Source organism: Sebastes fasciatus, chromosome 13, assembly GCF_043250625.1.
Source record: "Sebastes fasciatus isolate fSebFas1 chromosome 13, fSebFas1.pri, whole genome shotgun sequence".
Lineage (NCBI taxonomy): Eukaryota > Metazoa > Chordata > Actinopteri > Perciformes > Sebastidae > Sebastes > Sebastes fasciatus.
In genome coordinates, this window is record NC_133807.1 from 17,891,136 (window position 1) to 17,918,387 (window position 27,252).

The following is a 27,252-nucleotide window of genomic DNA, read 5'->3' on the forward strand; positions in this document are numbered from 1 at the left end:
TCACCAAAGTACAGTTTATTTAGAGACACGGGAAACAGACGCTGATCAGAGTATCAGAGCAACAGTCAGTAGAGGAACAACTGGCCGTAGACGGTTAAATCACATTACAGCCTAGCATCCCTAATAAAACACAGCAATTCGAGTCGGCGGGTTCAGACTGTTTGGTCAGGAAGCTTACAGTAAATCCTGGATTTCGTAGAAACAGGACATAGGTATACTACTCTGCCAGGTAGGCTGCAGACCAGGAGGCTTTCCCCTTTGAAGGGAAGCCTAGTCTTTGAGAGAGCTTTGGAAACACATGTTAGTGATGAGAGCTGAAGGTAAAGGGACTTCAAAGAGCAAAGAAACAAGGAAGTAACTCCCGCTGGTTTGGTAGTGACGGAGTAGCTGTTTACATGATTTCATGGGCCAGATACAGCCGCGAGGCAGAAAGTCTCCCACAGTGACTTTCTACGAGAAGCAGACTGGATAAACATTAGGGTCCTCACTGTAAATACTCTCGTAGTCCATCAGACGTGTGATGGTGACCCATGCAGTGCGTGATATCCATCACAATCAGTCTCCGCACGCAGTCATGTACTTACGACACATCTTCTTAATCGTCATGGTTTCAGGACGACAGGCCGCCGATGAAAGAACGAGTTAATCTCCCAGAAGAGCAGGCTTTGATTACTATAAATGAGCCCGAGCTGCCGAAGATGAAGGTGCACATACCATCAGAGCAGGACACGACCAGCTACCTCGGTACTCGCTTCAGTCCGACTGTCAAAGGCTCTTTATATCCACATTAATGATCCAACCAGGTCACCAACCAATCGCTGATGTTGATTCAAGAGATCAAACAGATGCACATTGGTTGTACTTACAGATAAACCTCCCCACCCCCCTCTCAATCTGCCTGCCTCTCATATTAACCTACAGTAAGTTTCAATAGCTATGATAGAAATCAACATATGAAAGTGGTTTGACTGACTGTATGTATTCTGTTTGTACTTATTTAGCCTATTCAGGGCTCATCAATAAGGAGTTCCTACTTGCCCGGGGCAAGCAAAATGCCACGTCGGTCTAGTAACTCTAGCAACTCATTTGCCGATTGGGCAAGTGGCAAAAAAGAAATAAACATATTGTTTTTTTCTGGAGATGATGATGGAAGTAGCTAAGGAGTGAGCCATCTCGCTTCCTTCTCATCTCTGTTGAGTTGTGCATGCTCAGTACTGATCGGGCACTCAGTTGGCCTTAGAGGACGTGGGCAAAATCCAGATTCATTGACTTAAATCAAGATTCAACATGACAGTTAACTTTGATCGTTGTTGTTATTTGATAACTGCTAATAAATAAATAAAACAATGTGTGACATGTGAAAAAAAAACTTGACGTTGAAGCCTGCTATTGGCCGAGCTACAGCGATTAATATAATAATAACGTTTGATCTAGCTTGAATTATTGAATGCATCAGGATTATAAATCTACTTTTAAACAAAAGCATTCATTCATTTTAATAATTGATTAGTTTCAGTCATTTTTCATGTGAAAATAGTGAAAAAACATTCTCTCTCTTGCTGATTTGCTGCTCGTCTTTGTCATATATCTTCGTAAACTGAATATTTGTTGAACAAAACAAGACATTTGAAGATGTCACTTTGGGCTCTGGGGAGTTGTGATGACAACTTTTCACTATTTTTTTTACATTTCATAGACTGAACAATTGTTGGTGTCAGCTCTAAATGCAATGTTTTTTAGTTTTTTGAAAAGTAATTTTAGCCATGTTTAGTCGCCATTAGAGAAAATGGAATTAGAGAAACTTTTACGGCATACAAACCAATAAAGAGGTTTCCCATCTTATCTTGTAGGTGGAACATCAAAATGACACACAACACAATACAAACTTGAGGTTATTAATTATACATTGTTATATTTACAGATCAAACCAAACTGCCCACTGAAGAGATGAAACGTGTGTGTATTTCAGTGTATAAAAATGTATTGTTTAAAAGGCATCGGTATGTGTGTGTGTTTGTAACTGTGTGCGTGTGCGTGTGTGTGTGTCTCAGAGGATTATTTCCAAGGGTTGATTGTTTGGTGTGAGCTTTGCAAAGGGATCGAGATATAATCCCCCCCCCCCATCCTCCATCCTCTCGTCATTCAGCAGAGAAAGATGAGGATGGTCACTGCAGCTCTACAACGCTGCACTACAACACACTCTTCATATACAGTATCAAACACACATACCGCTAGGCAGGAATGCTCTCATACGCCAGTTACAGTTGATGACGCCGTTGGTATATGGACGTGCAACACCCACCCTCCGGTTCCCCCTCAGGTTAACACTGTTAGCTCTGTCAGCACTTTTGCCTTGTTGCACCGTTAGCTGAGAGCCGCCCGGCTCAGCCGTCACCATGTTGAGAGCCGCGCAGAGGCAATAGAAATAGTCCCATTCTCGCATTTAGCACCTTTAAAACTGATAAAAGCTAAAACGCTATGTGATGAGGCATTTGAAAGGATTCAGATTTAATAATTTGATTCAATATTGATTTCAGATTAAAAAAAAATGCTGTCAAATCCCAAACCTAGTGTTGTAGGAAGATGCTTCTTGTGTTTGTTGTGGGTTACACTGATAACGTCGGTATAAGTACATGCTAAAAGTTATATTGATACTAGTTGAATCAGATATATGTAGTCCGACCCTTCATATTGCTAATACACACGAGTAGTCTCTCCTTGCAGACACACATATCCTATATAAATATCAATAGTGGCACAGAAAGAGAAGCAGACCTTCTCTCTCACACACACATCTGAGAATCCATGCAGTTCAAAGCAGAGCGGCACCTAATTCCTTCAACATATGCACGACTGCCATCAAACACGTGTCTGCTTCACCAGATCGCTGCAGCAGCAGGAGGGTTAAACAGTGCGTATAAACCCTCTCAGTGGAGGTCAGACTCAATCAGATGTGGACTCACTCTGGTCCATCGGTGGCTGGATGTGAACACACGTGGGTACAATACGTGTCCTCATTTGGTATGTTTTAAGGCCTTATGAGGTATTTGCTGCTCGACGTCTGACTAAAACCAGGAAAACAGGTCACATGACCGCTTTGTTTTAGGATTACTGTTGCAATTTTACTGGTTACATTTAGACATCATGGCCAGAGCTTTAAGCTATTTACAGTAAAACGTCTGTCAGTCAACATTGTTGAAAGCTAAAACTAAAAAGATTAAGAATTCAGATTCAGATTCAATATCCAAACTGTTAAACCCTTTTTGCTGTACAAAGGTCTCTCACTTGTGTTTGCTGATGGTACAATTTTGTTGATTACCTTTAGGGCACATCTTGGCCAAGTCTGGTCTGGATTACACTTCAGAGGTGTTAATGCCTGTTTTACTTTCTCACTGCACGCATCAACTGATATAGGTCTGCAACTAATCAGAATCACGTTCATTTGCCAAGTACATACATACAGTACATACAAGACTGTTGTGTACACAAGTGGTGAAAAAAAATAGGTGACTATATAAATATTATATAAATATATATAAAAAAGAACAAATGACCAACAATAAAATAAGAATAATATAATAAAATAAAACGTCTATATACGAGTCAAGTTTTCTAGAAGTTGTAAACAATACAACATACATGGACTGGATGATTATGTACAGTTTGTGCATGTAAAGATGTCTATATACTGCATGTACAGTGTGGATTTAGAATGACAGATGATATGTATATACAGTATTACAAAAATGTGTGCATTAAAGACTGTAAGAGTTATAATCTATAGCGGCAGTGACAGTGTATTTACAGTATATACTGTGGCTAGTGATTTTCATTACCGATTAATTAATAAATGCCCATTACAACTACCAGGAGCTCCTTAAGACATTTCTAAATGTCCTATTTTGTCTGATCAGCAGTCCAAAACCCAAAGGCATTTATTTTACAATGATAGAAAACCAACGTGAGAAGCCGATAAATGACTCAAACTATATTTTTGGTTAATTTTATGTCAATCAACTAATTGATAAATCAATTTAACATGTTTTGTGTTGTTATGAAGCTTTGTGTGTTGGGATGTTTTACTATGTAGCATGTATGATTTTATCTTCTGTGAACCACAGCACGGAGTCCAGAACAAATTTCCCTAACGGGACATTAAAAGTATATCTTATCTTATCTTGGCGGTACGGTAGATATCTGTACAGAAATGGAGAGGAAGATGCAGCCAGATACCTCCAGGGAAATATTTTGCAAGTGTGAATGTCAGTATTTGAGTCCAAAACTCAAAGATATTTAATTTACAATGATACGAAACAAGGAAAAGCAGCAAATCATCACATGCTGGACCCATCAAATTGTGGGCATTTTTGACCAACTAATTGACTAAAACATTCTAGCACTAAATAAATGTCTGGCAGGAAATAGAGGAGAAGATGCAGCCAGAAACCTTCAGGGAACAGATGTGTGTGTGTGTGTGTGTGTGTGATTGTCAGTATTTGAGATCGGGTGAATATGGAGTGTGAGTGAGAGAAAACATGAGCTTGTGTGTGTGATTTACTCTGCATCTGTGTGTGTGTGTATCTACACATGTCAGGCACACGCCCTCCTCCATCCTCCCTCCTCTCTCTCTATCGGACGATAATCTGTGTGTATTAATCTGTTGTTTGAACTCCTTAAGCACAGACTGTCTATCACATCTGCTCTCTTCACCCTCACAAAGCTCTGCTATTTATAAACTTTCTTGTTCTCCTCTTGCCCCCTTTTTCTTTTTCTCCACTTCTTTCCTTTTTGATCCGTCGTCGCAACTTCTCTCTCTCCAGCAGCAGGACTCAATTTCACACAGCTCATTCTCCCCGTACAGTAAATCCATCTTCTCATTTGGCCAACAGACGCCAAGTTGGACACTCCATAAAGCAGACGGCGCGCTGAAACAATGCTGATTATAACTGATTCAGGTCCCCCACATGTTCAAACAGCAGATTTAAAGAGTGAAAATCAACCGTTAACAAAAACAACACCAATAACTTAACACTCATTCAAAATGTCTCGAAGCCAATAATCACGAATGATTGAGCCCCAAACCACCAAAGAGACACCAAACAAATCAAAGCGGCGCTGTCAAATGTGACGAATGGTCCGACGAACAGGCGGCATGTGTCAGCTGTGAATGAATGGGAGCACGCTGAGGGAGGAGGAAGAGGAGGAGGGGGGATGACAACCAGGAGGCGACCAAGCTTACCTGCTGTGTGTCGATGTCTCCCATCCGACAAGAGCGAGGCATCGGGAGAGACACGGAAGAGAGGAGGGATGAGGAGATGAAGAGGGAGAGGGGACGGGAGGCGAAGTCACAGTCTTTGCGTCATCTGAGAAAATTTGCAGATTAATACAACAGCTTGGTGCTCTGAGCTCCCCCCCCCCAACCCCATCTCACCCTCCTCCCCTCCCTCCCTTCTTTCTCCCTCGTTCCCTCACTTCATCATCATCACTCGTCTCTTTTTGTCGTCTTATTTAAACTGGTTGTTGCCAGTGATAATCACCAAGTTGGGAGAAGGATAAGATTATTTAGGAAATTGGTTTAAATCTCCTCTCAGCAGGGAGGGATGTGCAGGAATGCTCGTGGGCGATGGGGGGTCATGATTACCCTCCCTTCCACAGGAGGGCGCTATGACTCTGCACTGAGTGCAGAAACCTTGCACAGTAGCCTCCCTGTGAGGGATCCTTTGACAGATATCAGTGTCAGTCAGTGAGGCCTCACAGTGCATGGAGGCCCGTGGGTGGAGCTGCTACATACTGTACATACAAGGGTCGAGCCGTTTCCATGAACCGTGACACTTTATCAATACACAGAATTAGAAATAAACTGAGAAAGAAGTTAAGGAGTTTCGGGTTTGTCATACCGGAGACACACGATGGTGCTGCAGCAGGAGGAATGTGGGTCTATGATTGGGCTTTATGAGGGCGCCAGGATTGATTTATGAGCGCGGCTTCTCAACTATCAAATACAATGTTGTACGACGACGTGACTCTGCAGTGCAGACATCCGACAGGCTGACTCTGTTGAGGCCTTTAAAAGGACCAATATGTAATATATTTACTGTAATGAATCATAAAATGACCATGATGAGTCATCAGAGCTTCAGGACAAAATGAAATTCGGGCTTCTCCAACAACAATGCAACAGTCAGTATGTTCTCCTTTGAGAACTGGTCCGGAACGTCTGTTTTTGTTTTGGACGGTGATGTGATCCTGTCGACTGCCCATTTCAACACCCCGTATACCACATATGAAACAAATTGGCATACAAACACAGCCTTCTGCAGCCATGGACGCAAGCAAACGAACTAGATCAACAGAGATAAAATAGCGTTGAAAAGCCTCGGTGCATCTCTCTGTGGTCCGTGTGCAGCTGATTATCAAGGCAGCGAGTATTTGAAACACACAGCTGGTGGCCAGAGGCTAACGGCGTGAATCCAAACTTAAAACTTATCTTTTCGCCTTAACTTTCAGTAAGTCGCTTATTCTGTCATTACTTCAGGTCGTGTACCTGTTGGTTGTCAGTCTCAATGAATCTATTAACCCTCATTTGTATAGTCCACGTTTGTCCTGCTGAGCGCTGTCGGTGCCTCATTCCAGATGTTTGGATCTGGATCATCGTCCTCCAGCAGATTCAGCCTCTCACTCTGTTTTTGTTTCCTTTGCTCGAGCTTTGCCTCATATGTGTGTTTGTGTAGTCTGTCCTCTTCCAGGCCTCCATGGTGGAGAGGAGGTTGTGTGGCTCAGGCCTCATCTGGAAGCTGCTCGACGTCCTCCCGTAGCCATATTCTTCATATCCAGTATGTTTACTATATTATTGTTATCCTGATTGAGAGGGATCCCTCTTCTCTGTTGCTCCTACTGAGGTTTCTTCAGCATTTTATCTCTATTACTGGGTCCATACAATCTAAATGTATCATCAGTTATAAAAAAAACAACCAACTACTAACTAACAGCAGGGCAAGAATATGCAAAATTCAACCACACTGCTGAAACTCTGAGAGACAGTCAAAATAATGCTGCTATCTTATAATCTTCACGTGTGGAGTCGGCCTATAGTTTACGTTAGCTATCTTTGTGTTTACTGTGACACTAACTGGGGCTGTACTGTCTGTGTGTGCTTTGCTAGTTTGTTGATTGAATTAAATCCAAAGTGTCAGAAGCGAGAAAATGACTCGGTATTACAAGACAGGACGGGCTGGGGCTAGCTGGTTAGCATTCTCAATTGAGTAGATATCTCTGCAACGCAACACACAGACGTCTTTGACGCAGCGTGAACTCTGTAACCTCTTCACATCCTGTTGATAATGTTTAAACTAAAATTGTGGCCAGATGTTACACATTTTTTGGGGAGTTTTATCTGAGGCGAGGATCTAAGGGCACAGGGTGTCGTATGGTGTACAGATTGTAAAGTCCCTTGAGGCAAATTTTTTTGATATTAGGCTATGTAAATAAAACCGACATGACATGACCTCAATATGCAAACACTCCTTGTTATGGTATGAAACCTGAGCAGCCTCTTCCTTACTGACAGTAGTTCACGAGACAGGTAATCTAAAAAAAATCATATGCCTCTGTCTCCTCTTGTGTCCTCCGGTGCTCCTAATGGCATCTGAATTCACAGACTGGAGGAAAACAACCAATCAGAGCCGACTTGGAGTCCGCATCCAGCTGTCGACGATGAGCGCCACGAGACAATTACTTGCGAACTCCGACCAAACTAGGCAGCGCTGATCAAATATGGATTAATATTCTGTTACTGTAATGTCTATTTATTGCCTCAGATGTTTTCAGAAACATCTTGTAGTGTACTGTTTAGCTGTAAAATGAGAAAGTTTGTGACCTGGCAGCGATGTTGGGACCACCAGCCGGAGCACAGCCAATAGGAACGCTCTCTCTCTGAAATGACCTGTGATTGGTCAAAGATTAGAAAGATCGATTTTTTAAAGCCTGAAAACAGAGCCATGAGGAGGTGCAGAAGTCTAGTTTTCTCTCAGAACACCTGAAGTACAATATCCTGAAAGGTTATTATTGATTTTTTTGCCCAATGATGCCAAAAACGTGTTGCCTACTGAAGCTTTAAATACTATTTATAACTGCTAAATAGCGGGATTAAAAGTAAAGTGTTGCCATTTACTAAAATTTGGTTTATTATACAGCACCAACACTAACAAACATACATATGTACATCAATTCAAACATACACATCCATGCACATGCAGAGCCACACACACGCACACACACTGTAACACACACACACACACACACACACACACACATAGTCCCACAGGAGTGACAGATGGAGAGGGGCCGGACGGGAACAGGGGCTTGGACAATTGGGCCGGTGCCTCCATTGTGCAGTAGGTGCGCTGTAAGTCTATCCTCTACTAATTGCCAGAGCAGTTCAAACACAAAGTCTGCCTCTGAAATCCAATCCTGCGGGGTGTTGTACGGTGAGTAAAGTTTACAATGTGTAACATTTTTCCTCTAGCAAGAAAAGGGACAAAACATGGCTTATGGAAGAGGTGGGGGAGATGGGATGTGCAGGAGACGGAGAGAGAGAGAGGTCAGTGGGGTGGATAAGTGCAAAAAAACGCACAACACAGGGAGGTGTGAGTTGCCGAGAAGGAAGACGTAACTGTAAATAGATCATTCACTATTTAGGCTGCATGTCTAATCAGGGGGCATCCAGACGGCAGCGACTCTGAATGAAAGTGTAGCCGCTGTAGGTGGACGGAGCCCTGTAAGGAGACACTGAGGAGGGACAGATAAGGAGGCGAGGACGAGTGATTGAGAGGTGATCTGTGGAGAGAGAGAGCGGGTTGCTGTAAGAGGAGAGGGACCGGCAGGGGCAGACGATGTAAACAAGACGAGCAGAGTGTGTGTGTGCGCTGCATGGCGGCGTCTGAAGCCGTTTCATAAACTGACGGTGACCCGGGCTTCTGCACCGGCACCACACGTAGCAGAAAATCTAAACAGACAGACTCGGAGCGGGGGGCAGACTGCCAGGTAATGCAACGCAGCGCCAGTCTGCATTTTGCACCCATTGGAACCTGTTTCTCATTAAGCATTAAACAGAAATTACCTAACTAAGTCCTCCACTCCCCTAATGAGGGTTTGCAGCTCCGATGCTCTCATATTCACTCTCCCTCCCAAACCGTTTCCCCAAGGTGAACATTCCATACACTAATTTCAGTTTCACGCAGGAAAGACTTGTAGGCGCATGTGTTGTTTGTTTGTCAGAGTGAACATGTGTGTGTGTGTGTGTGGGCATACTTTCCTCAGCGTGCATGTGTGTGTGTGTGTTTACGTGTGGTCTCTGGCTCCAGACCCTGTCACTCATCATCTTTGACCTTTAGTAAGCTGTGAAATTTAATTTCAGGCTTGGGTTGCTTTTCTCTGCACAATCCTACACCTGTGCCAAATATGTCCTTGGGGAAGTTGGACAGCAGCTAAAGACTGTGATCCAGACAGACAGACAGACAGACAGACAGGAGGTGACGCAATCATCAGCGTCTGCCCCCCCCCCCCGTGATTGACCTCACCTTTGACCCCTTGCCTCTTTACCACCGTGGCTGCCGACTGGGGCATTTCCAGGAGGCTTCGGCTAATTGGGTCAGATTGCGCAGAGAGAAGCATTACTGCTGAAATTGGAAACATATGCAGCTATACCTCGGTGTGTACGTGTGTGTGGTGATGGTAGCAATGTTGGCGCAGCTCTTACTAGAGAGAGGTTTGAATTTAGGGGAGAGGAGGAGGAGGAGGGAGTGGACCGCAGTAGGTGAGTGATGGAAGGAACGATGAAAAGGATTGACAACGTAAAACAAATTTAGCGGGAGAGAATCAAAGTGCGTGAAGATGGAAGAGGAAGATGATGAAGGACTGACACCGGGTACCTCGGGGAGGTCGAGGATCCGTAATTGAGGTCTGACTCGGTGTACAGACAGACTGCTAGCCTCGCCCTGACAGCTCAGCTCAGCCATTTGCAGTAATTGCCATAATAGCTACCTTCCAATTACGCTCAGATCCGAGTTTCCAACGAAGGAGGATGTCCAATGCGAAACGTAATGAGTTGATGTGCGATGGCGCCGCGCGTGTGGGAAAGATTTTCATCGGAGGGGCTCGAAGGTAGTAAAAGTGACATCTGGAAATGAGAGTCGGTTGAAGATGTCATTGATGATTCTAAAAAGGTGGATCATGAGTAGATTCTAGTGAAACTGATATCACCGCTATGAGACACAGTGAGTGTGACGCTGCCAAAAGGCTTCGTAAGTTGTACAAGGCACGTTCAGAATAAAGGATCAGTTTCGTTTTCGTGGGGTTTTCAAAAACAGTCCTACGATCTGTTTGGGGTCATGAAAAATGTTCTTTGTCGAAAACACAAATCCCCAAAGGAACAACAGAAAGTATTGTGTTATTCCTTGCAACACAGTATGACTCCGAGGATGACGTAAATCTTTTATTGTGACATGTGACAGTAACAGTATGAAGGAAAACTTGTTCTGTGAATGAACCTTAAATAAACCTCTATATCTCCTCCATTGTATCTCCATTGGTTGTGGTTAGTTTTTGCATGTCTGAATGAATGCGTGGTGTGTAAAAGAGAGAGAGCCTTCTCAATCGTCATCTTTGTTTGACCGCCACTCCTGTCCACACTCGGCTAACAACTTTCTCCTACTCTCTATGTCTGTCTCTCTCTCTCTCTCGACTCTACAACTCTCACTGATGCACCCCGAGGCGGAAATATCTAAGTGCATGCGGGGCAAGTTCAGACAAAGAAGGAGATAGAGAGAATGGTGGGAGGGTTGCAAGCATTTCCAGTGACTGACACTAAATGCCAAGAGGGAGGAACGCCGCGAGGGAGACACCAGGCAGTGTGTATGTGTGGTAAAGAGAATGTGGCGGAAGTTTCCCCGAAATCTAAAGTGCTGCTGTACGGCGGGTACGGTTAAGAGAAACAGAAGTAGAGTGTGTACATGTGCGTGTGATCCGTGTGTGTGTTTGCGCAATCAGTCAATGGGTGCAAGTACATCAACGCTCCCCTCCATCTGAGGGTATTGACAGTGTTAAATGTCTCCGTCCCTGAGTGAAGACTGCACTTTAGCCTGCCTCTCTATACAGAAGTGACCCGTTTTAGTGGCTTTGAGTTTGAAAAACCTCTTTTCATGATCCCCCCTTCTCTTTCTGTGTCTCCTCTCCGGTCCCTATCTCTCCCATCCCCAAACTCTTTCATGAGCAGTCTCTCAGGGGCGGGATTGAAACACAACCCTCCCCTCTTTTGTCTCCATTCTTTTTCCTTATCCTTTCATCTTTTTAAACATTCAGGGGGAAAGGGGTTTGGTGAGATGGAAACCACTACTTGGTAAAGGAAAGAAAGAGATAGCATGTGAGAGAGGGGGCGGCGGGAGGAGGGGGAGGCACAGTCTCCCCCTCCTCTGCTCATCCGCCAATTTATGGCTCTCCTTTTCAACAAGGCCATTCAAGGTGGGGAGGCTCAGTGGAAGCGCTGTTCTCGCGGGTCAATAGCAGTGAACCCTGGTCTGGTTTGTATGGGGACGACTTATCTGCTCAGAGGACCCGTTGAACTGTCTGTCGGCCTGTACGTCCTCCATAGACCTCCATTGTGTCTCTGCTGGGCCTTCGCCGGCTTTCCCCCAAAGACCTGTGAGTGGACAGAGCAGCCAGTCGCCAGCTCCTGTTTCCATCCTTTTTAACTTTACAGGCGTCCTGAAGCCGCCTGCACTCATCTAACCAACATATACAGAAAATAACTGTGTGTTTTAGACTTTTAATTACAACAAATAACTGCAGCAATTATGAAACATATGGAACATACATTTACAAAGTGGGACACCGTTACATCTATAGCAGTAGTTCTCAACCTTTTTCATTTCAAGGACCCCTAAATTGATACACATCAGGTCACAGACCCCCATTTGATAAGATTTAGCTTCAGAGGCCTCCACCTGAAAATATTGTGATTGTTAGATATGATTATATATTATTATGAGGACATAACCATGGAGGAATTGAAACCTATGATCAGAATAGTCACTTTTATGACTCTTACTCACTTTGGGCTCACTTTTATAGTGAATTAAATAGTGAAAATGTACTATTTTGCATTATTCTGGGGATCCCCTGGAACTCTGTTGAAAATGAAAATGAAAATGTTGAAAAATGCATAAATGGATCAAGCCAGATTTGTAAATCACAGCAAAAACATGTTAAACTAGAAGTGCACGCAGAGAGCGCAGACTTCCGCCAAGGCAGGTTCGCCCCACCCCCCACCCCCTCAACCTCCGGATCGTCATCAAAATCGAATGGATTGTTGTGACCAACAAACAAACAAACCAATAAACCAACAAACCAATGCCAGTGATAACCTCCTTCCTAGGCCTTTGGCCTTGGCGGAGGTAAAAATGTTGTGTGTTGCAAGACACCCAGATTTGGAGGAGCACCAATAAGTAATCACTTGTTTCTTTGCCCGCGGCGTCTATAAAAACTTAGCACGTAACTTTCAGATCCCTTTATGATGACGAATAATGAAAATCACACTGCTGACATCTAAATTCCCAGACATACCAAGCTGACATCAAAGAATAGGCGGCAACAAAGGCTGACCATTGAGTCGCCTCACGTCGCCTTTGTCTTGGCCAAAAAGTTGCACTTGAACACACCACGAAGACTACAGCCGATGGCCAACTACCACGTATGTTCTGCGCCTGCGTGACTGGAAATATACCTCCAAACCAGCAGATGGCGGTACTCTGTCTTCGTCAAACAGGGAAACCGGAAGGCTGAGGACGGCGGATATACAAGCCGTCGTTATGACACATAAAAAGCGGCGTTTGCCGACCATTTTCACACCACCATCACTCACCACTTAGCTTCATTCCAGACGACCATGTCGTTGTGAAAATATCCGTGTATTGGAATGATCAGATGAGACGAAGATGAAAAAATGAGAAGAGCCTTCTGTGTTTTTTCCTCTTGCCTCTACTCGTTGGCTTGCTTTCCTCACTTCCGTTTCTCCTCTCATGCACTGATTCGTTTAAGCTGAATAGCCAATCAGAGTGATTTCTCTCACCAACGGGCTCCGCTGCCGAAAATGACGAGCTGAATCGGCCAAAAAAACTCAGGCAGACGAGAGCCAACAGTGTGGGAAACACTGCAAAAAACTAGGCCGACAGACGCTCACCGACGACCCTAAACTGTCCGACGGCCGCCCATTGGCTTGGTGTGTCAAGGCCTTAAGACGTCACATGAAAATTGGACACTAATGTTTGAAGGTAAATGCTTTGTAAACAGCCGGCAGTACGTATCCTATAAAATTAATGGAGAATAGTTGCTTATGAATTCATAGAAGACCTAGAAGTGTGTCAGGCCTGTAGTTTAAAATAAGAGGGTATTCTGGGATGCAGTATTTAAAAATAACAGCTGGTTGGTGTAACGGGGGGTCAGGGCTGGTATTCAGGGGGCCCCATGCTAACCGTTACCTATAGGCCCTCAAATCAGTAAGTCCACCCCTGTTCAAATGTACGCATGGAATGGAGGATACATAGAAGCCTTTAGGGAAATTTTTGTAATGAAATCATATAATATGTATGAAACAATAAATAATACATGTTTGTAATTATTGCAGATGAATAGGCAGCTACCGTAGTTTGTTTGTAACTTTTTACATATATAAATCTACCGGGTCGGGATCCCATGCTGCAGCTCCTCCAGACCAACAGAGCTGGTGTCTTGTGAAGTGACGGGGCTCCGCAGCGAGAAACGTTATCGTCTCCGACCGGAAGCCGGTGTCTCCCCTGCGGGCGCTGTCGAGAGACTATAATGTTTCTCTTCCTGCTTCAGCCCCGGCACCGACCCGCTTTTCCTGCTTCAGCCTCTGGGGCTGAAGCAGGAAAAGCCAACACTAGGATCAGCAGTGATTCATGGAGAGACCTTCGTCTGGTCAGCTAACATTACTGCCAGGCAGGTGAAATATAGAGTGATATTGTGGTTTTAGCTGACGTGTGTCGCCTCACTGTTTTAAACGATGCTCGTTCATGTCTATGTAGAGCGAGCACAGGCATGAGCCCAACGCTGACTTTCATTGACTTAACGGCCACAGGTGTTGCTGTTAACAAGCATTTCTGAAAGTTACAAATAGTCCCTTTAATAAATCCCACTTCTCTGCACTTTGTATTTACTTATTTGCACCATGGATTTTGGCCTGTTTGCATGTTGAAACATGTATCTGTTTCTGTTTGTGTGCCATCTGTATTTTTACTTTTGTAAACCACTGTTTGTATTTTGGATATAATGGCCATGAAGTATGAAAGTACTAATTACAGCCAATGAGGTCATCAAGATCCAAATTATCCTGTCAGAGACACTCTACTCACCTGCCAAAAGAGCTGGCACACATATATCCCCCCCCCCGCCAAAAAAAAAAGACCTGGTGCAAGCAAACAGGAAGCAATCTGAAAGCAGACTCTGGTTTGGCATTAAAACATGAAGTTCACATCCTCAGGTCTGATTGAGCCAGAGGGGATTATGTTGCACCCATGCACACTTGCAGGCAAATTGCGCCATCCAGCTTCACTACAGTTTGTTTGTAATAATTTGCACTGTTACCAACCCATAATGAACCGGTGCCAACACAACACTGCTGGTAATTCATCAAATTGTTTTCTTCTTGTGAACTGTGGGGCAGAGATGAAAAAAAAAAAAGTGGGGGGAGGAAGAAGGTAAAACAAATTCTCAGTCACGCACATGTCTAGACTTTACAACTGGCACAATGTTTGTTTGAATGCATCACATCTAGCATGCATGAAATGGGACTTTGTTGTGCTAATTTTGCTCATTTAAACGCCGGATTCGTGTTATATTAGAGTTAAATTAAATGCATGTGTTTAGGAAACGAGTTCTAGACACATCTGTTCTCACAGATGTTACTCGTTGTAATGCTGTAGGTCTCTTTTTTAATATACTAACCTCCTGAGGAAAAAAACGTGTCTTTGCGCTTCCCAGGAGAAACCGGAGTCAATTCAGCAGCAGAGAAGAAGAAGGAGAAGTTGCGCCGGAAGTGTCTTGTTTGTGTCTTCGAAATAAAACCCACTAATGCTACTTCTTTTTTTTTTCTTCACTATTATGTTTATTGGGTTTTCTTATTTTCACAAACACAATAAGAATATAAAAAACAACAACAAACACTAGTACAGCTCAGATCAAAAAAAATATATAGGAGGTCATAGGACAGTGGTTCTCAAACTGTGGTACGCGTACCACTGGTGGTACTTGAGCTCTTTGTAGTGGTACGCGGAGGAATCTCTGAAATATTTTTTGAAAATTATTAAGAAATAGGGTTGACCCATAAATCATATTTTTCATGTTCTTCAGTCTTTATAAACTTCACTTAGTATTTTCACGTCAGGAATATGATTTATTTTATTAACATGTTAGATTTGTTTCCAGTGAGATATTAAGGAGTTTATATGGTGACTTTGCCGTTGTAAACATTACTGTTGCTGCTCTAGAAACAACATTTAGCCTAGTTATATTTTAAATACAGTAAATGTATATGTATAGCTAATATGCACTCTTCAATATTTGTTTATTCATCACAAGTCATATCGTCATGGCAATACTGAACAGTGTTATCGCACATGGCAGATGTTCCTCATCTGGTGCAGGCCTAGTGTGAGAGGCTGCCCCTTGCATAGTATGAGAGTTGTCTGGAAGAGTATAAGTGCCAGTTCCAGTGCTCCCCCTTTGACAAAAATCAACAATAAGTCATATTCTTATTAGGAATAAATTTGCCTCTTGCGTGAACTGTGCATTGCTGAATAGGGTAGGCCTCCGCTACTGTATTTTGACATCGGTCATAATGGTGGTACTTGGCGAGACAAATATTTTCTGAGGTGGTACTTGGTGAAAATAGTTTGAGAACCATTGGACTATTTCCTATGACAAAAATATGATTTATGGGTCAGCCCTATTTCTTAATATTTTTAAAAAAATATTTCAGAGATTCCTCCGCGTACCACTACAAAGAGCTCAAGTACCACCAGTGGTACGCGTACCACAGTTTGAGAACCACTGATCTACACTAACGCTACTTCGACGTTCCATCGCAATACGAATACCCAGAAGCGGGTTTTATTTTGAAAGTCAAAACCAGAAGTTGTCATTCTGACTCATGCTAGCTTCACTGTCAATCCGACTTTACGCGTTTCAGGCGGAGTTCAGGTTCTTAAAACATTTGTGCCAACTTCTTCACCTCTCCACTTCTTCAGTTCACATATTTGAAGTGAGATATCTGCCTTGGAGGAGTAACAACTCATGGAATATCTAAATTTGGTGGCACTTTTACATTTTGGACACTTTTCCTGGGTTTATGAACTAGTCTTTCCTCAGTGTGAAGAAGAAGCGCACAACCAGAGATCTGGAGAGAAGTTTTTTTCTGGTTTCTAACTTTGACTTTTTTCCCTCCTTGGAGATCTCATGCGATGTCACGGACTATTAAGAGAAGAAAGAGGTGTTCGTGATTAGTTTTGTGGTGTCTCTACTCTACGAAGGTGTTGTTGAGTTTATGTTTTTTAAAACCAGTTGAGCAACAAGGCGACAGGACTCTATAATCAATGTGGTGTCAGCTGGAAGGACGCGGGGTCCGGATCTCACCTACACGGTATGGCTTTATTATTCACATGTAGGCCTGCAATAAACATGCTTTTACTAGTATACAGGGTGCAGGAATTAATATATGCATGTGTTGGCTTATTGATGCATTCAACCAGTTACATAAGAAACCCTTAATTCATTTAATTGTAGATATTATTTGGCTCAGAATGTCTTATTATTTATTTATCAGCTCACTTATGCATGCAAACAATAACGTCCATACTGTTATTGAATTAAATGTTATGTTTCACTTATTTCATGCATTTAAAAGAAAAAAAAAAAAAAGTATTTTCAATTGTTTCTTTGCACCAGATTGAAGCATTAATTGTGAACACCCCCATGTAACAGGCTTTTACTATTATACTGTGTGCAGGAATTAATATATACATGCATTCAACCAGTTAGATAGTTACATAATGTGAGTAAGAACCCCCTAATTCATCTATTTGGCTATGAATGTAATTATTATTTAGTTATCAGCTCACTTATTTACTTATTTACATCCATTCATGCAAACATAACTGCTGTTATTGAAATGTTATGTCTTACTTATTTCATGCATTTAAAAAAAACAAAAAACTATTTCCCATGAATGTCATTATTTATTTATCAGCTCATATATTTACTTATATATCCATGCATTGCAAACATAACTGCCATACTGTTATTTGATGAAATGTTATGTTTCACTTATTTCATGCATTTTTAAAAAAAACAAACTATTTTCAGTTGTTTCTTTGCACCAGATTGAAGCATTAATTGTGAACACACCATTATCAATCATGTCCTTTACTTTTTATTTTCTTTGGCTAGTCCTGCACAGTTGTAGCTTAATTCGCATTTTTGTTTTCGTTGGCAGTCAGTCAGTCAGGTGAGGTGAGTGCTTTACTGAGCCTGGCTCCAAACCCGCAGGTAGATCACACAGGTTGTGATATAAAACGAAACCTGCTGCAGATGTCTTCATTAAAACAATGTCTAAAGATCAGGCTTCTTTTAGGAGCAAGGTCAAATGAAATAATCAGTAAGAATATCCTTTAATTACAGCTTTTACATCTTCTATAGAAATAAATTTCACTTACAAAATGTTTCATCACATTGTACTGTATGATGTCTGGTAAGCTTTTAAAAGAGGAACATATTTGTTTTGCTATTTTATTGCACTATACATGCATGTACACCTCATCTGCAGTGGTGGAAGAAGTACTCTGATCTTAAAGTAAAAGTACTACAACAGTGTAGAAATACTCTGTTAGTAAAAGTGTTCAAATTTTTACTTAATCAAATAATTATTATTGGCATTTAAATATACCTAAAGTGCCAAAAGCAAAAGTACTCATTATGCAGATTGTAGTTATATTGATGCATTAATGTAAGAGCTGGTAAAGGTGGAGCTGATTGTAATGACTTTATATGCTGATGTGTAGTTTAAGTTATAATAATACATCATCATTTATTAGATGATTTATATTTTGTATTTTTAATTTGAATCAGCAATGAAACTTAAGCTTTACAATAAATGTAGGGCAGTAAAACTTACAATATTTGCCTCCGAAATGTAGTGGAGTAGAAGTATTGAGTACAAGTACCGAAAAACTGTACTTAAGTACAGTACATGAGTAAATGTACTAAGTTACTTTCCACCACTGAATCATATATATTATATTATAGCATTATAATTATCGATGCATTAATGTGTCCATCACTTTAATGTTGCAGCTGGTAGGTAAGTTTTATCTTAATCAATAATATGAAATCATCATGTATTTGTTGGTTATCTGAATCTGCAATGTAACATAAGTTATTAAATAATGTAGTGGAGTAAAAAAAACCAGTATTTCCCATTGAAATGTAGTGTAAAGTAGCAGAAATACTCAGGTACAAGTACCTCAAGATTGTAGTACAGTACATGAGTGAATATACTTAGTTACAGCTCATAACAAGTTTGTATTGTCATGTTGTGTGATGTGTGAAAGAGAAAGAACATGTGATTTGCCAGAGATGTGACTGATAGAGGTGTTTCATATGGAGCTCATGTACAGAGAGGAGGAGGCTGAGCGTGGTATGAAACAATCACAGAGCTGGAATTAATGGGCTGTTTGCACAGTGGGACAGCAAGGCATCGCAAATGAGAAGCCAAGGCTTTTACTCTTGAGTCTATACCCTCACAGAGAGACCGGCAGAGAGGGAGGACAAACATTTACCTGCATGTGTTTTTTTTCCACGTCACATGGTTTTCGCAGCCACTCCTGTTGTCACTGTTTGTGGCGGTCACCCTCGGATGCATTTCAGACAGCTTAGTCAGCCCAAACTTGTCATAAAATCTGCTGAAAGATGTGATGTGAGCCGCAAACTGTCCTCCAGGCATCTTCCACCCCCGTCGACTTCAAAGTAGGCAGGATTAGGTTAGGACGGGGCCTGGTCCTAACACTAACACAGAGTGCATTAACTCTCTGTCAGATGGACGTGTCTGACATTAGCCACGCATGTGGGGGGGCATTGCTTTGTTAAAAGGCTAATAGCACAGTAGCCGCTGCCAGGTGTGGGGCTGCTTCATGGCATCTGTTTCCTGGGGTGGCTCTCACAGCCAGAAACCCTCTGTACCATAATTCCCACTGATTCCTCCTTCACTCAGGCTGTCTCATGTGGATTAAACCCCTGCGGTTCACACCGGCAGCACTCAAAACACCAGTCAGACCAATTTACCACAGAGACACTTTCCTTTATTGTTTTTTTTCTGTATGTTTGCATTTGTCATGTTTTAGAGCAAAGCGTCTGTATTAGGGCTGCAACTAACGATTATTTTCATTGTCGATTAATCTGTCGATTATTTTCTCGATCAATTAGTCAGAAAATTGTGAAAAATGTCAGTGTTTCCCAAAACCCAAGATGACGTCCTCAAATGATATAAAAGATATTCAGTTTACTCTCATAGAGGAGTAAAGAAACCAGAAAATATTCACATTTAAGAAGCTGGAATCAGAGAATTTTGAAAAAATCAAACCAATTAATCGATTATCAAAATAGTTGGCGATTAATTTAATAGTTGACAACTAATTGATTAATCGTTGCAGCGCTAGTCTGTAGTAGCTGCACGTCAACAAGGTCGTTGGATTTATGTGTTTTAGTAGCTTAAATTCATAATGATAATAATAGTTTTTAGAGCTGCAACAATTCAAGTCTTTTAATCAACAACAGAAAAACAGAAAAGTAATCGGCAACTATTCTGATAACCGATTAATCGTTTTGGTAATTTTTAAAGCAAAAAAAGATTCTCTGGTGCAAGCTTCTAAAATGTGAAAAATCTGCTGCTTTCCATTGTTTTGCATTGGGGGTGTCGCGAAAATGAAATATTGATATTATGTCAATAATAAACCTATTATAATATTGTGTAAATAATCCAGCGCCTCTTAAATAATTTCTGTTTCTTTCCATTCTTGCTTTTGTCAGTTCATGTGGCGTATACCTTTTCACTATCCATTAGTGTAATTGTTCTTTTTGTACGCTTTTGTACAGTTCTGGTTACAGACTCTCTCTCCCCCTCGCTACACTTGTAATTTGAGTGTAACTAATTTGCCAAAAGAGACAAAACGTGCAATAAACTAAAGTTAAAGATGAATTGATAATACCGTTATCGTGAATTCTTTTCGCCATAATAATCATATGTTGCCCTATTTTACATTATCGTAAGTGTAATTTATTTGGGTTTTGGACTGTTGATCTAACAAAATAACAAATTAGAAATAAGAAAACATCCTTGGACCCACAGTTTTGTGATGTTTTATAATTAATCCATGAATCAAGAAAAAGAATCAGTAGATTAATCAATTAAAAGAAAATGAAAATAACTGTTAGTTGCAGCCTTAATAACATTTATAAAACACCCTTTAATTTACACAAAAATGTAGCACAAGGTGCTTTACAATAAGGAGAAACAGTGGTTAAATATAAACAAGTACAATCAGTAATATAGTCAAATAAATAGTGGTTCAGAGGGAGGGAAACACTGTGAAAGCAAACTGAAATGGATCTCAAGCTGTCACTTAAAAATGTTCTCCGGGCTCGTCTCCCTGATATCCTGTTGGGAATGTTTCAGTATTGCACAGTTTTCTTCTGACGGACACCGAGTGAACATAAAGGCACATAAAACAAGAAGAAACAGGCCGCTTCTCAGCCTGTTTAATTAACATACAGCCTCACAATCGATGCTAAATAATTCCGGGTGCCGCTGTGGCTCGTGGAGGCCTCACAGTTCATGTCATAGTTTAGTCTGTTAGTCTGTTTATTCATGGAGTTTTGCTGGGTGACGTGGTTGCTCTCTGTCTGTTGGTTTAGGCCCGTGTCCTGTGGTTGCAGGGTATTCTTCCTCTGCTCTTTTGGCGGAAGTTCAGGCTACGGAGATTAGGATTAACACAAGTGTGCAGTGTTTTCACTAAGTGAGGTTTTTTGATTTACAGTGACTGGGATTTGTGTGTGTGTTGGTCTGGGGGTTTTTGGGATTCAGAGTGCTTGGGTCGGGTCCAGAGGGCGGGAGAACATCATGGTCCTCGTCTAGCCTTGCAGGGAGCGCAAATGATGCGTGTCATTGTAGCAAATGGAGCATGGTGATGAAGTGCTGCTGCTGTTTTACAAAGAAAGCACTTAGAGAGTGAGTTTGCCTGCCTTCTGTGTGGGGCCTCCGAGAAAGCCCTTAAGAATAGCAGACGCTCTCACATAGTACAAATCCTACACATTCTTCCTGGATATCCACCACCTCCTCTCACAAATGATCTTCTAGTAGAGACTTTGCTGCAACACACTCTGAGCTTTAATTGCCGTTGGCTTGCCTCTCCATGTTTGAGGGGTGTGTTAACAGCCCCGGTTCACCGTTTAACTCCCTTTCATCCGCCAAAACACCTGGGTTTTGTTTGGCAGGTCCGGTGCGTCGTTCGTGTAACAGTAGCCAGAGCAAACAGGAAGCTCAACGCACTTTGATGGTATTTATCGTCAGCATGACAAGCACGCACTTTGAGCGCCCCAGGTGACTACATGTGTGATGCGGCAAGTCAAACCTTGTTGCTCCTCGGCGGCTGCATTGTGTCCAGGGTGCGGCCCTGCTGAGTAACGTATCCTGTCACTGAGAGGGGTTTACTGTCGTCACTCACTGATGGTCACTCACTGATTCATCCATTCAGTTCACCCTCGAGCAAACAAACAGTCGTGACACTCCTTCCTTCACGCTTGTTTTATGTTGTGTGTTTTTTTTCCCCTCCTCGTTGCCTGAGGAAAGCCGTGAAGGAGTCTCGCCAGTACAGCTGCATCTCTCACATTCTGATCATTCCACCTATTTTAACTCTTTCCAAGTGACCTCCTCCCTGCTTTCAAACACCTCCTCTGAATGCCATCCCACTGTACGCGCCACATGGACGGCTGACTGGAATATTCCTCCAGTTAGTCACAGGTGAACCTTCCTTTGAAACACAAGTGAATCACCATGTTTTATCCAGATGATGTCAGACGTGACAAACTACCTGAAATCTCCTGCGCGTGTTTACATATTGGCTCACGCGAGGGAGTGCTTTATTTCGAGTTTTGTTGTAATGACTTTTCAATGTGTCACCACGTATTTGTTTGTGTAACTGTAACATTTTTGTGTTAAAATAATTCAGTTAAATGTATGTTAAATGTCTCATTTGCTGTCCTTTAATTTCAACACAGTTCCACAGCGGTTAGTGAAATAGTCACGGAATTTAATCTATTTGATTATTTATCTATTTTTTTTTGTGATGGTCAGCGCGACTTTCAAAAATGTATTTTTCATGCTTTTTCCTACGAATGTCCAGCAACACGTGTCAATTTCCATTTCAGATGTTTCAAAATAAAACTACTTAGTTAGGTTTAGGAAAAGATCGTTTGGGTTAAAATAACTCCGGAGGTGCTGTAACTTAAGTACGGAAGTTACGCGACAAATAAATCAACGTTGACCTTTGGCTTCACACAGGATACGAACAGCAGTCTCCTGGGTGTAAGTCCTGTGTTTTTTTGACCCTACCATCCACCCCGACCTCCCTACACGGCGTTCGCCGCTCTTTATACTCCTGTACATGGATTACATACGAATTTGTTTTGTGCTATTCATGATGAAAAAAATTAGAAATTTATGTCTATGTACACAAATCAATACATTACATTTTGTGAATATTTCACGAACTGCTGTGCGACTGGGTTGTTAATTTAATTAATTTGAATTAATTAAATACACTAAGGCTGCAACCAATGATTAATTTCATTATTGATTAATCTACTCATTATTTTCTTGATAAATATATTAGTCGTTTGGTCGATAGAACATCAGATCACAGTGAAAAATGCCCACGGTGGCGTCTTCAAATGTTCGACCAGCAGTCCAAAACACAAAGATGTTCTATTTATTATAATATAAAACAAGAAAAAGCATCAAATGCTCAAATTTGAGACGCTGGAAATATTGAATGTTTGGCATTTCTGCTTGAAAATGGTCTTAAATGATCAAAATAGTTAATAGATATTAATTTTCTGTCCATCAACTAATCGTTGCAGTTTTAAAATGAATTTTTAATAACATTTTAGTAACATGTGCAACAGTTTTTCACAGTTTTTGAGACTGTAAATATCACCTACTGCTGCTGCTTCATGCCTCCAGCCCTAAGATGATGTATTACAAAGATTCTGCAGTATTTGTTTCATATTTTTGCCACACAAAAATCAACTCTTTCTCAAAGTTTCAATACAGCAGGTTATGACAGGCAGGGTGTTTACAATAGTTATGATTACATGTGACTATAAATAATGGTCCGATCCAAGGCATCCGCAGATGTATTGTATCGTGTTCAGGCATCATCTTGTCAAAGGAAAACAAACTCCCCCACAGCCCAGGTGAGATCCGGGAGAATTCCTGAGGTTTACCACAACGGTACTGGGACGTTTGCTTCTAATGTGTTCGTATGAGGTAAACCATGTCTGTTAAAAAGATTCCTGGATCTTAGAAAAACTACAACAGAACAAAAAAAAAGGAAAAAGTGGTTCCTTTTAAAAGCTGAAAGGGGAGGCTTGTTTTCTCTTCTGAACCCATTTCCTTTGGCTATAAAGTTTCGTACATACTAGGTTGTCAGTATTTCAAGGTCAGCCCTTCAGGATCTACAGTGTTCATAGCCGAACATCATCTTCCCACATGAAGAAGCAGAGGGTGACCTTGCGGTACTTTGTCCTATTTTTCCACGACTTCTGCCAAGATTTTAAAGCCATACCTCAGTGGTAAAAGCAGCGGGGTCATAAAGCTGCGGGCCGCCAGTAAAACCTCTCATTTTACATCTTAATTGAGGTACTTAGGTTAACTGTAGAAGCCACAATTTGCATTGTATAAACTAACATTGTCTCCCTCTTCCTCTCTCTGATTCATCAGCTGATACGTCTTGGGAGTGATGCACTGGCTTCCCCTGGTTGCCATGGTGATTGCCTCGGCCCTGCCCTTCCCTCACAACCCCGTGTCCAGGATTGCCGCCGCGACGACAGAGCCTGGCTTTGACAACCGCAGAGACCCGGCCGCTCGCCTCGCTGCTCTCCCCCTGGACTACAACTCCCATGGAAATGCCTCACAAACGGACTACAACATGGCTGCTGCTCTCAGCCAACACACCAACACACAAAACCTCCAGAACCGAAGGGATTATGTGAAATCCTCTGCAGATAAAGAGACGTCCACGTTCAAAGTGGAGACTCAAGGAACCTACCAATCACACAGCAACTCAGGCAGCGATGACAGAAGCAGTGACAGCGTGGATGTTCCCACAGAAGGAGGAACACTCAGGACCGAGGAGATTTCCCAGGATAATTCTCTACCAAAGGACTACAAAACTGACAGCAGCAGCAGGCGAGACTACGCCAGTTTTGCGGACTTTTCCAAGAAGGACAACCTTCAGGACTATACAGAAAGACTTACGACAGCGGAAACCCAGAATGCCGTCAGTCCTGCTGCTGATCTAACGGGTCAACCAGATCCAACTGTTCCCTCGGAGAAGCTGAGAGATGCACCTACACCGAGGGCTGGAAGAGGTCCGACCGAGGAGGAAGGGCCGGGTCTGGGGACCGGGCTGGGCATTATCTTAGAAGGAGATGATATGTTTCTGGACGCGCATCCGCGAGTCCTGTTCTCTCCCTCCCCGTCGCCTCCAGAGCACCCGCCTCTCCTGCTCATGTTGGAGAGCGGCCTGCTGGAGGAGGACCGGGACGGAGAGGAGCAGGAGGACATGGACGGACACATCGAGGGTCACGGGGACCGGGCGATCGACAGGAGCACGACTCTGAGTTGGGCAGACTCTACCGAGGTCGGCCGCCCTGTTAAAAGGGATAAACGCTCACACTTGATCGACAGACGGAGAGGGGAGCTCTCGGTGTGCGATTCGAACAGCGTTTGGGTGATTGACAAGAAGACCGCCGTTGACTACCACGGTCAGACGGTCACCATCTTGCAGGAGATCCAGACCCAGAAAGGACCACTCAAACAGTACTTCTTTGAGACTCGTTGTGGCAAGCCGGAGCAGCCCAGCAACGCCGGCAGGTCGGGGGCCGGCGCGGCGCCGAGGGAAGGCTGCTTGGGCGTGGATAAGAAACAGTGGGTGAGCGAGTGCAAAGCCAAGCAGTCGTACGTCCGAGCGCTCACCAAAGACGCTAACGACAGAATCAGTTGGAAGTGGATCCGCATCGACTCGTCCTGCGTGTGCGTGCTGCTGTACAGAACCAATCAGAAGGGGGGGAGGGAGGTCTTGACGAGGAACGGGAGAGGCTGAGAGAGGAGGGGAGGGGGGAGTAGAAAGTGACACAGAGCAGAGCAGCTGGGACATCCTTCTGTGTGCACCCCCCCTCTCTCCTTCGTCCCCCCCTCCACCACGACTTCAAATGACTTTTGAAAAAAACAAGAAGACCTCAACACTAGATCTTAGGGAACATTTTCATATATAGAGATTTTACTTTAAAAAGTACTGTTTTTTTATGATTTATCTTTCATAATCTAAGTTATTTTTGATTAGTATGTAAGCATGTGTATGTCCTTGATATTAATATATTCCTTTATATATATGTGACACCAGTATACCTTTATGTATGAAGCTATGTATATCTGTGTATTTATAGAAGAAGTCTTCATGGAGTGGTAGGTCTCTCCAGTGTCTGATGATAATTCCAGCCTCTGGGCCGCTCGGGTTGTGAGAGGAAGGAGCGCCACCTACTGAGGCTCCATTTTACTGCTCCACACTGTTCCCATATGGATTACCATAAATGTGACAGTGCTTTTTTTAGTATTTGATACAGAAACTACAGCGTGGGCTCACTGCAGCAAGGTCTCACTCGGGGCTGATGATTTATGTTTTGTGGCAGGAAACATCTCCGTGTGTGGAACTTGTTCAATGTGGTTCATGAATGTAAATCACATGACACCTAAACAAGATCATTTTACCATCTGCTGGTTTGTTCAGTTTGCCTGCCAAAATGTGGTAATAAAGGATCTTTGTACTCAGCAAATTGTGTTTCACACAACTTAACTGATATGCGGAGTTGAATTCTCAAATCAGTCTGGGATTTATTTTTGGAAAAGACAAGTTATAAGTATACATTTCAGGTATTTTACTGTTTCATAAAACACAGTTAATAATAGAAGAAATATTCAGATCTGTTACTTGTGTAACAATGCCATAATTTAAAAATAACCCTGCATATTTTGTGTGCATAATCCTAATTTACAAAGTAATTAGTGGCTAAAGCTGTTAAAGAAATGTATAGAGTATGAAGGACAACATTTGCCTCATAACTGTGATGGAGTAGAATAAGTTTTCTCAAAATTAGGTTTTTCTCAGACTGAGACAGAAATGTCCACTTCAGTAGCACTTACATCATCCAAACTTTCGAGTTTCATTCCTATCTATTTTCTGAAGGTTTTTTTACTGAGGGATTTGTTAATATATCATTCATAGCCTGATTTATATAATATTTTATTCCTAAAAACATGGCAAAAATTGATTTTTTTATGGCTGTTGACAGTATTTTAATGATATAAAAATATAAAAACAGTAGGGCTGTCAATCGATTGAAATATTTAACCGTGATTAATCCCATAATTGACCATAGTTAATCACTAATCGCAAATTAATCACACTTTTTTTATCTGTTCAAAATGAGAAATTTGTCAAGTATTTAATACTCTTATCAACATGGGAGTGGACAAATATGCTGCTTTATGTAAATGTATGTAAATACTGTATGTATTAAACTGAAATCAATTAACAACACAAAACAATGACAAATATTGTCCAGGAACCCTCACAGGTATTTAGCGTAAAAAAAAAATATGTTCAAATCATCACATGGCAAACCACAGCTGTCAGTGTGTCGACTTCACTATGACTTGCCCCAAACTGCATGTGATTATCATAAAGTGGGCATGTCTTTAAAGGGGAGACTCGTGGGTACCCATAGAACCCATTTTCATTCACATATCTTGAGGTCAGAGGTCAACGGAACCCTTTGAAAATGGCCATGCCA

General features: G+C 42.1%; 2 protein-coding genes across 4 annotated transcripts in view; one reads left to right on the top strand and one right to left on the bottom strand.

Annotated features, from left to right (window-relative positions):
• The window catches only part of slc1a9 (solute carrier family 1 member 9), a 33,743-nt gene extending 18,668 nt beyond the window's left edge, over positions 1-15,075 (bottom strand). The window contains exon 1 of one of the 2 annotated variants that reach the window (XM_074655906.1): positions 15,019-15,075. The gene's annotated coding sequence lies outside the window, so the exon portion shown is untranslated. Of the gene's footprint in view, positions 1-5,239; positions 11,547-15,018 lie in introns of those variants that run through there. The other variant, XM_074655905.1, reaches the window with a different exon arrangement.
• Positions 14,577-26,235, top strand: ntf4 (neurotrophin 4). Of its 2 annotated transcripts, none has more exons than XM_074655908.1 (2): positions 14,577-14,695; positions 24,122-26,235. In XM_074655908.1, exon 2 carries the CDS (start codon positions 24,141-24,143, stop codon positions 25,503-25,505), a length of 1,365 nt encoding a protein of 454 aa, XP_074512009.1. In that variant the 5' UTR covers positions 14,577-14,695; positions 24,122-24,140; the 3' UTR covers positions 25,506-26,235. The 2 variants fall into 2 exon arrangements, with proteins under 2 accessions (XP_074512009.1, XP_074512008.1); XM_074655907.1 differs by lacking the exon at positions 14,577-14,695 and adding an exon at positions 16,208-16,711.
• The last annotated feature ends 1,017 nt before the right edge of the window (positions 26,236-27,252 follow it).